The sequence below is a fragment of the Lissotriton vulgaris genome, unplaced genomic scaffold, assembly GCF_964263255.1.
Source record: "Lissotriton vulgaris unplaced genomic scaffold, aLisVul1.2 SCAFFOLD_2834, whole genome shotgun sequence".
NCBI classification, from domain to species: Eukaryota; Metazoa; Chordata; class Amphibia; order Caudata; family Salamandridae; genus Lissotriton; species Lissotriton vulgaris.
In genome coordinates this window covers 105,190-118,290 of record NW_028247430.1, presented here as the reverse complement: position 1 = coordinate 118,290, position 13,101 = coordinate 105,190, and the positions used below count along the sequence as shown (strand labels likewise).

General features: G+C 43.3%; 1 protein-coding gene across 1 annotated transcript in view; it reads left to right on the top strand.

Annotated features, from left to right (window-relative positions):
• Nucleotides 1–224: 224 nt before the first annotated feature.
• LOC147665176 (spermidine synthase) overlaps nt 225–13,101 on the top strand; it is a 106,252-nt gene continuing 93,375 nt past the window's right edge. The window contains exon 1 of the mRNA XM_086949699.1: nt 225–462. Within this exon, the coding sequence (XP_086805825.1) occupies nt 329–462 (134 nt within the window). The 5' untranslated portion in view covers nt 225–328. The remainder of the gene's footprint in view (nt 463–13,101) is intronic.

Genomic DNA, 13,101 nt, shown 5'->3' with positions numbered 1-13,101 from the left:
TGCCTCTAGCTGTGTCAATCACTCTATTTTAAAAGCTCCTGCATTCCACTTTCTCTTCCGAGTCAGTCCTTCTTCTAAATCTTGACTGAATTGTGCACCGAATTTCGGAAGCCCACGTGGGCAAGCTTCGTTTTGCAACTAGGTCTCCCGAACATGCTGGTCCAGCGGCCCCGCCCTTCAAAGCAGCTAGAGTTTTGATTGCCCAAGCAGAGCTTGAGATCGCTTCCCATTGGCAGGTCGAACCCTCAGCTCCCGCAGCAGCTTGTGTGAGGCGGGTGTTGCTTTTCCATCCTTCCCTGCTCCGGCCCTTGCTCGCCCCGGTCCTACCATGGAGACCCTGATCCGGGACGGCTGGTTTCGGGAGGCCAGCATCCTGTGGCCGGGGCAGGCGTTGGCCCTGGAGGTGGAGGAGGTCCTTTACCAGCGGAGGTCCGCCTATCAAGATATCCTGCTCTTCAGGAGGTGAGGTGCGCATGCGCCACCCTTGGTACACACTGCAGATTGGTAACCACAATATTGCCAGCGTATTAGAGGCTTCAAACATGCTAATTACTATGGAACCACCGCAGACATTGTATTTCATTGCAGTTGCATTGTCCTTGACGATGCACTGAAGCGCTTAATGCAGACGTGTAGGCAGGTTGTGCTCTACATCATACCGTACTATTGTATCATAGTATAGTCTTTAGTTTTAGTATAAACTGCAACCGTTTTACGACCTCCTGCAGTACAGATTACGAAGCACAGAACTTACTGAAACCAATATATATGCCTCCGTATTGTGAATTCTACCTAGTAGTTGCCAACACTGCGACCAGGACGTGCACGGGTAGTAGAGCGGGTGCAGTGCAATTAGAGGTTCCTAGAAAACGTCTTCCGCTAGTCGGGATGCGAGACCCGCATGCAAGATCTTAGGTGTAGAATGACACAATAACACAAACTTTAAGTGTTGTACAGGCCTGCTATTGACGATAATTGAGAGAGACTATGTCACCATCGCAGCTGGCCAGGTAGCACGCAGGGCGATATCCAGGTGTTGCTCCCCTGCTAGGATGGTGGCTGACCACATGAGGCCACCCTAGGTGGAAAGGGCTGTTCACCCCTCTGTTTTATTGCCCGGGGCGCGCGGAAGGGAGGAGTAAGGCCAGGGACTCTTATAAGGGATCATCTGGCAGGGCTGGACCTCAAAGAAGGTCGCTGTTATTTATTATATCGCATGCATTGTATTATGATTGTAATTGGCAAGCATCCTCATAGCCTCAAAGGGTCAAGGGTAAGTAACCATGCTCTAAGCTGACAGTAGTCCTAGAGTAGAACATCAGTCAGTTTCGCCTTAGTAGGCGCAACTGTACAATTGATTGAGATCTTGATTGTAATTGTCAAGGAACCTCATAGCCTCAAAGGGTTAAGGGTAAGTAACCATGCTACAAGCACTGACAATAGTCATAGAGTAAAGCATCAGTCAGTTTCGCCTTAGTATGTGCAACTGTAGAACTGACTAAGATCTTGAAACAGGCTCCAAACATGATGCAAACCATGGCCTTGGCATGTATTGCCTCGCTGCGGAGTTGAGACTGTGCTGTGCACAAGTGGAGGCTATTAAGAACAGGGGCAAGGCCCCAGGCCTCGAAAAATCATGACATTTTTACTACATCTGCTGGTCAAGTCAATTAAATAATCTACTCGACTTAATTGTAATGCTCTTGACCCATAAACTGGTTTCAAATCCTGTGATCGTGGGCAAATATTTTAATTAATTGAGCGTCCATTTCCTTAATTATCACATATGAGAGTACCTTCAAATATGTAATTTCAGCATGTCTGCTGTACAAAAAACTATTTTATTTGATTTAATATACTAAGCTTTTGATCTATATGCAAAATAAATCTAGCCACATATAGGATAAATATGACCCCTGACTTGCCTCTTAGTAAAAAAACAGCAGTGTAATAAGGGCGGGGGGGGGGGCAGGAATGTTTCTCATATCTTGTTTAAAAACAATCGCTGTTAATAAATACATATCTAAAGCATGAAGTGGTAGCACACTGTCATTTTCAATCAGCAGATTTTACATTGAAACGGATACACAATTTCCCACTGACATGCTCTTTTACTGATCAAACTATATATAATGTACTAACAATAATGTTTGGAAACAGAGTTTCTGCAAATATGTGTAATTTGCACATCACCAAGGAAAGTTTTCTGATTTGTTTTGCTCCTGTTTAACTCTTTGCATCACACTTCTTAATTACAAAACAAATATGCTTACATAATTCCTGATATATTTTGAAATATTTGTAATATTCATTTACATGCCATTTATTTAAATGCTAAGTGTTAAAAAAACCTGACCTCTTTAAACAGCTCAATTGACAATATTTTCTAATTGTAGTAAGAGAGAAAAATAAACTCCGTTTTCCAAGCTGCAATTAATAAAAAGACAAACTAACGCTTGACCTCTTTCCTTGCACAAACAGCAAATGTCAAGTTAAAAACTAGATTTAATGACATCTTTTTTGCCCATTCACTTCCTGAATGAACAGAGCACCTGTTCCTTTCCAGCTTAAGTTCACTCAGATGGGACTAGCAGGTGCTAAAAATAGCTCGACCTGTTAACGTTTCACTCGCATTTGCGAGGGGGCAAGCACATTTTTCGAGGCCGTAGCCTCCAAACTGCCTGGAACTACGGGCATACAGACACATAAACAACGGTGATTCCAAGTGGAACAGTGTACAACAATTACCTATTTTTAAATTAAACAATGATAGAATTGATCATGTGCGTTGTTGTCAGGAAAAAGAGAGCAAAGGCTGGAACCACGCATTCAGTATACAATGTTGCATGTATTAGCAGTATGCTTCAAAATAGGTGCTCTCTGCTCAGTTGATCACACAGTGAACAAAGCGAAAATAGTGTAGAAGTGTGTATAATCCAGATGACCATTGAACAATATAGTGAGTAATGGTGGTCTGGGCAGTTCTGGGGTCGTAAGGTGTGAACAGTTCATACATGTTATGCTCACATTGCCATGGTCGTCGACGGCGACTTGCTCGCATCTTCAATCCCCAGATACGGTGCATGGGATGCCACTACTGAGGTTGTCCCATCTTGGCGGGCAGAACTCCTACTTTTCAGAGATCCTTTAACCTTGTGAGGGCCCTGGAATATAAGCCTTCTCTAACTTTTGAATCTCTCTGTATGCATAGCCAATTGAATTCCTTGATCACTTTTTACTTCTTTGGCTCTTGTATTATAGATATGTTAGTCCTGATGATGACCCCCAAATGATAGTGTTGAAACGCCATCACTGACCATGCTAATGGGAGCATCTTATTTATGGACTATGCTAGATTTTTGATTGCGTGATCAAAGGTGGAGTTTGCTTACCATTGGTAGATCTGACACTCGGTTCCTGCAACCGCTGCTGTTAGGCAGGCCCTCGTTATCTAGCTATTCAGGGGCTAGGTTTCACACTTATTTAACCCCTCCCCTGCTGGTGACGGAACCACTCCTTCATCAGCCGCGGTCGCGCTGTGCTGATGACGGAGCGGTTCCGTTACGACCCGCTCGGAACGCCTGTGCGGCGCGGATTCTGCGCCTGTGCAGAGCGTTCCATTGAGCGGGCAGGGCTGTGACGGAACCGCTCCTTCATGAGCACAGCGCAACCGCGGCTGGTGACGGAGCGGTTCTGTCACCAGCATGCTCCCACCGCGCGCCCCCCGCCCGATTAGCACTGGGGCGGAATAGCCGTCGCAGTGAAGGGGTTAAAATGTATTGCTACCTACCGAAGCACAGGGTTAACCTTTAGGTCTTTGTGAATGCATGCTACAACAGAAAGGAGGTGAGTAAAGTAACAACTGCACCTTGTCCACAAACCAGGCTCCAAGAGATTTCAGGGTGCTGTACATGCTGTAGGAGAGACCCTGTCAGGAAATGTTTTGCTAAAGACAGAACAACCTTCTCTACAGAAACCTTCTCTATCTAGGAATCCCCGAGAAGAATCTGAGCCGCTTACAGGTCTTGCAAAATGCCGCTGCCCGGTTAGTACTCAGACTACCTAGAAGATCAGCCTCCAAAGCCGCGCTCCAGGCCTTGCACTGGCTTCCGGTCAGGAGCAGGGTAGAATTTAAAGCCCTCTGCACCTGTCACCGGATTATTAATGGCAGGGCACCCTCTCCTCTTCAGGGTCTCCTGACACAATACGAGCCATCCCGCGCGCTAAGATCCTCTGGTTCAGGGCGCCTAACTATTCCAAAGGTGTCCAGAGCAAGGATGGGTGGCAGATCCTTCAGGTACCTCGCCGCATCCTGCTGGAATAAACTTCCAGTAGCGCTGCGTCTGGAACCATCAGAGTCTATCTTCAGAGCCAAGCTGAAAACATATCTCTACACCAGATAGCGGGCCCTCCCCTCAGGACTCCCTCTGAACACGCTCACATTTCAGCGCGGGGACACGCCGTTGTGCGTCACCATTGCGCTCTACAAGACCCATTATTATTATTATTATTAACAATAAATATAAGCAGGTGGTCTACCCTTTTGAGGTGATTCCTAACATGGCTTTTTTGTAGTTATAGTTGTTTGCCCTGTCGACACTATTTACCAAGGATGCAATGTCTGTACTATGGTTGCAGCCCCACACTGTGTATTTCAATAGTTGGCAGAAAAGGACTACAAGATAGTGGGGAATGTATACTAATTAGCAGTCAACAGGCATTATGTACTCCTCCCATGACAATTGTCAATCACAGGATTATTGTGGTATCCTGTTGCGAGGAAGGTGTTGCTAGTGCTGCAGTTCTTATACAACGTGCTTCCTGATACTCCCAAGTACATCTAGAGCAGTGAGTCTTCCAGCTGTGAAACTGTGGAAGTTCGCTGAGTCCCTGTTATACAGTGAGAACAAGTAATTTTATTATGATAGGATCTTCTAGTGGAGACACAACGTGAACTCGATTTCCTGTTACTCTGGGATCTCATTTTAGGTTGTTGTTATACTGAGATTTCATTTGCAGGATTGGGCAGCAACCTAATCATTATCAGATGTTATACGATACAGGGGCCAAACAGATGGTTGGATTTTTGTAACCCAAAATTATATAACCTTGACTTTACTACTTGACATTTGCACAGACAAGATTCCTATTGATTAATTATGGGAGCTTTATTATTATCCGTGAAAAAATCACTTCTTCCACAAAACTCACATCTCCTGTATACAGCTTTGATAAAGGGTGCAGTTGCACAACTTGTGCAATGAACCTAAAGAAGCTATGCATCTCCTGTCCCAGAGGTTGGAACTGTTTATTGAAAGGTAGGTAATATAAATACTAAAATAGAGGTGGCAGTCCTTCTCTGTGAAATGCATATGGGGCCCAATTTATTTTCGATTGATTATATACATTCTGCTTGTGTGGAGTCAGGGCGAGTATTTGGTACTTTCATAGAGAATCATGGCCACTCTTTTCACCATTTGCAGGATGGCAACTCGATCAGTGTAGTTGTGATATCTCGTTGTAGGGTGTTTGAGGGTGAATGTTGGGAGAACGGACCTTTCAAGCATTCGGTGTTGAGTAGCTCTCAAACAGTTGTACAGAAACGTGGGTTAGGGGTAATTTGTTTTAGACTTTGAGTTCAAGGGGTTTGGGGAGGAAGTGGATAAATCAAGTTGAAATGTATAATATATCTGATAATGACAGCAAAGTGTAAAAAATATTCTTAGTGATATTGTCAGTAGATTCAAATGGGGAATTTGATTTTCTGCAATTGTATTTCATCAGCCATGTGTTGGAACCACTGCTTTTTGGTTTGGGATAAGATTGTTCTACAAAAATCCTTTGCCAAGGTGATGGGATATGGTGTACTATCACAAACCTTTAAGGTGTGGAGGCGAGTGAGGCTTGAATGTTCTTTGTTTCCTGTTATTCACTTTATCCCTTGATTCCCTGGCAGGTTGGACCAGACGTGATTTTTTTTAATAGAGCGATTTTGTTGGTGCAGTGGGTTTAATATAGAATGTCACGCTTTGTGAATGACATCCTCCACTTTGTAGTAGATCAATTGAATAACATACCTAGATACAGATAACCTGTATTTTAAAAGAATATGGTAGGCACTTCGCTTCTCAGAGAAATAGCCTCTGATTATGTTAGGCTCATATTAGATCAAGGTTTGGATTCCGGCACGACTCTGATTTTGCCACCTTTCTGGAAATTTTCACACAGAGTCGGTATATAGAGAGGAAGCTGTAGTTCAAGGGTTGGAATGCTGTGTACAACAACAAACGAACATTTTAGGGATTTTCACCAGCCCCCGTCATTGCCTTCGCATAATTGGAAATTACTGGAAATTTACTCCCAATAAAAACAGAAGTAAAACGTTTTCCAGGGTGTGGAAAAATGAGTTGTAGCGGAAGTGAATTTACAATTATTACTCAGCAGAGTTTCACTGAGTAAATAATAAACATGTATAACTGCTGAGGCAAACATGGTATTCCCAAAAGTTTGCTACAGGTACCGTTTCCATGCCTCCTCCTATAAACCCTTTCGGATTCCCGAAAGTTGCAAATCGCACCAATGCAAAGTCATAAACCTGAAAGTGCATTTCTATGACTTTTGAAATATTAGCATGCCCCATGCCCGTTTTAAGAAATGATTCAGCCGCAGATAAATGTTATTTTCAAGTTGCATAATAGTTGTTTTATTTTTTTTTCAACTTGCAAATTTATTTTTGTGGACATATTATTTTGAAAGCAAACCATCTCAACATTTACTTCCTGCTTATACATGTAGTCGCATTCTGGGTGCTTTATTATTGGCCTCAAATCATTACATTTTGCAAACATATATAATTTTATAGTGGAATCACTGTCAATAATGCAAGCAGAGTTTATCGCTCACTGCATTTTCGCAGCGTACTCCCACTAATAGTAAAAGGTTTGCAATAATGAATCATATGTACAATTTTGAATGATGTGTGTATAAATGGATACAAACATTGCCTTAATGGCAGAGAGTTATTTTTCACCCATCAATCCTGAGGTACTGTAAACTGAGTACTGAAGGTTTCTTGCAGCATGATATTAGGTCTACTTGTACGGGGAATACATTGAACATGAAAACATGTTGTCCTTGACCCCAAGCAGATTGTCCACACTCATGGCGTTTTATGGAATACAGTATTCTGGATCTCAAAAGGATTTTTCGGTGTGGTGAAATTACATTAAGGGCACTCCTGTGGGATGGATGTGCACTTTGAATCTTCTTAGAGTCGTTATGTAGGAGCATTATATAGTCCCATCTATCTGCATTCGTTACTGGGCATTGCGTTGGAAACTGAAATGGCTGAGAATTTGCCACATTGAGGATAACATTCCCTTACAACGGACAAGGTGGTGATGTGGGATAAAACATACATACAATACTATATCGAGATAAGATTGCTATATTGCCAGAAGTTACAATCATACACCCTTGGTAGAGGGGTACCTCTTTGACAGGCCTTGGTATACTAGAAGGTTTGTAAAATTGGACCTGATATCGTTGTGCAATCTCTAGGATATCTTGGGGATGAATACATTTAGTGACCGCAAGAAGATTTGTGAATTATACAAATCAATTTTTTTCACATACTTGTACCTCTGACATGCTTTTCGGGAAAGCAATGACCTTTGGGTGGGACTGCCAAACTACTTGTTTATGGAGACGAATGTGTTCTAAGAACAATGAGTGAAGTAGCTGGGTGGTGTGCAAGAAGCTGGTGAACAGTAATTATGTAAAGAGGACTTGAGTAACATTGAGGATTCTGAGTGGGAGAAGGCTCTTTTGAATCCTAGGGAGGTGGCGATATAGGTCACTTTTAAGTAGGTTCAAATTAAGCTACTTCAAACTGTCTACATCACCTAGTTGAGCTTACATATAATTGACGGGGGTGACTCTGCTGAATGTTTAGGGGGCAGTGGTGATGATAGGGTGCCTTTTGAGATTCCAGTCTTCTGGAAAAGTAGTCACAAATTTGCTCTTTAAATTATTCGGAATGGTTATAGTTTTATCAGTGGAAACAGCACCATTAGGACTATGGCAGTTAATGGTCGTGCCTATGCATCAAAAACACTTTCCAACTAGTGTTGGTGATTGCTTACATTGAACAGAAATCGTGGACTCTTGTGACACCCGATGTGGGATCCTGGTATACAGTTGACCCTGTAGTTTTGCTTATACTTTTGCTTTCTGCTACTAAAACGCCTTTGTGAATGACTTTGTTAGTCCTTCTTTTCCACCTTTCAAACTACTTTGAAAAGTCACTTGTCCAGTTCAACCACTGCAATAGCAAACAACACACTTCCAACCAGCAACCTTAAATGCACCCCGTCTCAGTGCTTTTAGCAGGGCACCATGAACCTTAGACCAGCTACAAACAAGGTTTATAAAATATATTATGGTTGGGTCTTTTTTCCGTGTTTATACTGACATTCACCGACCACTATCTGTGGCTCTGCTGTGTGGTTTGATCATGGTCTTGCATACCACTTTGGTTCACCTGCAAAGCATTTAAAAACTGTTTTGCTTGTTCATGTTAACAAATAAATAAGCACATGAGTATAAACAAATGTCCTGCCTAAGGAAGATTGTTTCTAGCTACTTGTGCTATTCCAAAGATATGGAAGAAGGCAGAACAATTATGTTTGAATACTTTTATTGTATCTTACTTCAGCTGTTGTTGCATTGTCGTTGTGATCAGTTACAGGGACAAGGTGTGAAGAGATTGGTACCCGTAGGATGTGAAGCGTACGCATATATTGGAATGTACAAAGGGTGGTCTGCAGACAGCCTCCATCTGGAAATCATGCTACTCAGTTGGAAGAAACAACGCCATTGTGCAACATAATAATGCTTAATTTTATGGACCCATTTCTAGGAGCCTTCACCCATTTCTCTGAGTCAGTCTGCCGTGGTTTCAGTGTTCAAATTGGATGCTGACTCTTAAATCGCTAGTAACTATGTAAGGACCTAGGGGAATGGAGACATTCCACAGTGTTTACATATTGCACTCAGCACTGCCCTTTCTGCAGTTGCAGGTAATAATGCTATTTACCAAAAGCGCAGCTGCATCTGTAGATCTTTGCAACCAGTACTTTCAGTGCTAGATCACGACAACAAAAAATACCAGCTGGAGAAGGCTTAAGAGAAAAGAAGGAATGAAGGGAAATAATGAAGGGGAATAATCTCAAATGTCTCTTACTTTCATATAATCCCTTTTCCAGACGAGGTCACCTTTCAGCAGAGAAAAGCCACAGTATTTTAAATTTAGTCAGTTGGTTAAAAAGCGTTAAGGTTAAAATACAAGTCCAGAATTTTTAGGTATTGCCTGACAACACAGTTGCCGCCTTACCTTATGTAATCAACCTAAGAAAAAGAGCTTTCAGGAGTTGTACCGAGAGTGGCTTTGGCTAGACGCACACATTGGTGGACAGGAGGAAATGTTTTGATTGGGCTGCAATTGTGTGCTTCCACTCATCACAGTTGTGGTTATTTAGTTTGTTTATCCAGCTGCCTCTGCCAGCTTCTGTATGGCTGCTAGGAGAAGTCTCACTAACTTACATAGTATCAAGCTTACTATGTGATGCAGCTTGAATGTTCAAGAAAATCCACATGGCACTTAAATACTGTTAAAGTATCTCAGATAAGCAGATAATTTATGGTATTAGGTTTTCCCTGGCCTCGTCAATATGGAACATTCACTCACTCTCAAAGTAGGTGGGTATAGATTTACCATTCTTAACTTCACTACTTACCTTGGAGATCTGTATATTTTCAAGGTACATATATATGAAGTTAGCTGCAAAAAGTCAATACATATGTTTGGGTTTTCATATTCTGGTCATAATATTGTGACCATTTGATATTCCCGTTTCTCTGTTCAGAACCCACACCAAAGCTGTTTTATGAAGGTACCTATAACTATCTTTTGTTAATATGGGGGCATGTCCCCTTTTTAGGTCACAGCATATCAGACAGCACAGCTGTCTCGTTTGCTAAATACATCTTGGGGACTTTCAGAAAGTTGACCTTGGAATGCATTCCCCTCGTTGATTACCATTGGCTTTGTGGTTTGTAAATCACACTTTCTGGCTTTCCGGTTGATGGTTTTATTTGCTTTAGGCTTTACAGGTTCAGTACGTCCCTCCCGTTGCCTAAACTGTATTTACTGTATTCTTCCACAAACTCGCTTTCTGTAAACCGGTCTTTACATTTTGTTCTTATCTGGTCACATTTGCTGTGCATTCAAAGACAGAGGTTATTTTCTTTCTCTCTGACTTCAAAGTGAGAGAATGTATGTGACAATCCTGCTGAGTACCATGTAAGATGAGTAGGGATGTTCTTATGTTTTTTTTCGTCCCCTCTCCCCCTAGCACACAACCCAAAAACATGAACTGTGCTGATCTTTCAGAATATATCAGAATTAGAACAAATGAAGCACCTTTTCTTAGTAATTCAAAACACATCAGTACACTTGGTGATGACATTTGCACACATTATGGTGTAAATGTAATAGACATTTCAATTGAAAAGTGTTTCTGTAATGGCAGTGTGCATCCACACCATGCATACTCCACACTACGCTTACTCTAACACAGTGAACCCCACCCTACTCCAGTCTACCCACTTCACCTCAATCTATTGCACTCCATTCAGATTACCCCACTCTGCTCCTGTCTACCCCACTCCAATCCACCCCACTCCAATCTACCCCAATCCACACCCACTCCACACCAGTCTACCTGAATACACTCCAATCTACTCTACTCCAATCTATCTCACTCCAATTTACCCGACTTAATTCCAATTTACCCCACTCCACTGCAATCTATCAAACTCCTCGCCACTCTATTCTATCCTACTCCCCCACACTCCACTCAAATCTACCCCACTCGTCTCAAGTCTACCTCACTACACTTCACTCCAATCTACCACCCTCCCACCCACTCCAATCTACCACATTCCTCTCCATCTCCACCCCATTCTACCCCATTCCAATCAACCCTCTTCAATTTACCCCACTCCAATCTACTCCATTCCAATTTACTCTACTCTAATCCACCTCACCATTTTCTACCCCACTGCACTCTATTCCAATCTACCCCGCTCCACCCTAATCTACCCACTCTCCACACTTCCCCACCCCAGTCTACCCCAATCCGCTGCACTCCACCCTTCCCCAATCTACCCCACTATTAATCTACCCCATTAGTCTACCCAACTTCACTCCAGTCTACCCCACTTCACTCCAGTCTACCCCCACTCCACTCTACACCAGTCTACCCCACGCCACTAACTTCTAGCCATGCTGAACATCAGCCACATTGGTGTACAACATGGCTAAAACACAGTCACATTAGCGAGAACTGTGGCTTTGCCAATACTTGTTTAACCTTCTGTGGGTTTGTTTGAATATATGTGTGTGTGTGTGTGCGTGTGCGTGTATACATATATATATCCCCTTGTATCCATCCCTGAACACCCCTTCCTACCCCTTCACACTACCTACCCCTGAAACTGAAAAACGCTATAATACCCACCCCTGAACCCTAAACACCCCTCTGAGTCCTAAACATCACTTACTAGCCTTTTTAGGTTTCGCCTGGCGTCCCCTGCGCAGCAGCGTTCGCGCAGGCGAAATCTAATGTTAGAACAGTACTGGCTTTGGTCCCGCCTTCTCTTCCATTGGCTAGCTCCATAAATGGAGGCTAGCCATTGTAAGAGAGATCTGTCCGTCATTGCCGGAGCAGATTCGTGGGCGTTCCGGCCATTTTTACTCATCCCGCCCCCTCGCAATCGTCTTTGCGGTGGTGGGCGGATTTTTTTATTTTTTTTTGTCAAGGTTTGTTTTGGGCATTTCTTTGAAGATGGCGCCGGGGCCCGTCGACTTCTCGCATCTACTGGTACGGAAGAAGTCCAGGTGAGTGCTTTGTTTTATTTTTCTTGTCTTCTGCCTTTTGATTGTGCCTGTGCCCGTTCCCGCCCCCGCCTCCCGCTGTCCGTGTGCCCGTCCCCCCTCCCGCTGTCCGTGTGCCCGTCCCCCCTCCCTTCACTTGCTTGTGCGACTTCAAAAGGGGGGTACTTTCTCTACTGGCAAAATGTCCACGTGAATTCCTTGAATGGTGAGACTTTGGCAGAGGTGTTTCCCTACACCACAGAAAGGGAAATGTGTTGTGGTTCCAGCGGCGAAGGGTAGGTGCATACAGCGAAGCTCAGGAATTACCAACCTTGCGGTGGAAGATCTACCTGAAGATTTACCCACTGGACACTGTCGTTGTTTGACTGTTTTTAACTTTAGGTATTGACAGTTACAACTAGAAGAAGGGTAATATAGTAATGTTCTTCCCTTCCCCCACTTATGTGGTAGCCACATGAGCAGGGTATTAGCGTAGACAGTTTGTTGCACCATTAGATACTTGCTAATTAGTCTCCTGGGTCCTGAAGAATCGCTAGTCAACCTTACAGTAGCGAGAAACATGTGGACCGGACTACAATAAATTCTAGATGATAGCTGGAAACATTAATTTCCACTACTCTCCTCTAGAAAATCGTTTTTAACTAAAGCAGTGGTTCGCCTGAATAAAGTATTCCCGGTACCACTAGCTTTATTTTAACTCACTACCCCACGTCTACCCTTTAGTTTTGGCCCCACACCCGCACTTCATTCATACGGCTGTTGGAAAAAGATCTCCGCCAAAGAGCCCCTCTATGAGGTGTTGCCCGTTGGGTATTGCACCGCCGACCCAACGAGGAGCAGGCCCAAATGATGAAGCATGACACCTGAAAGGGTGTGTGAGGGCATTAAATCCAACAAAATGGATTCCCAGGGTTACCTCCCGGTCACCCTACCTTAATCATTTGCATCACAGACTGTAACATTTCCTTTCCTTCTTTTGGAACAGCACGGCAAATTTTTTGTTAAGACGTTGCATTGTATTGTAGCATCTATATAGTGATTACTAACCCTGTGTCGAGGGCTGATGTGCTTGCCTACATAGGTAGTACACCGTGTACGGGGTTTGGAAGGAAAGGTGGTACTTTTGTTTTTCGATCTCATGT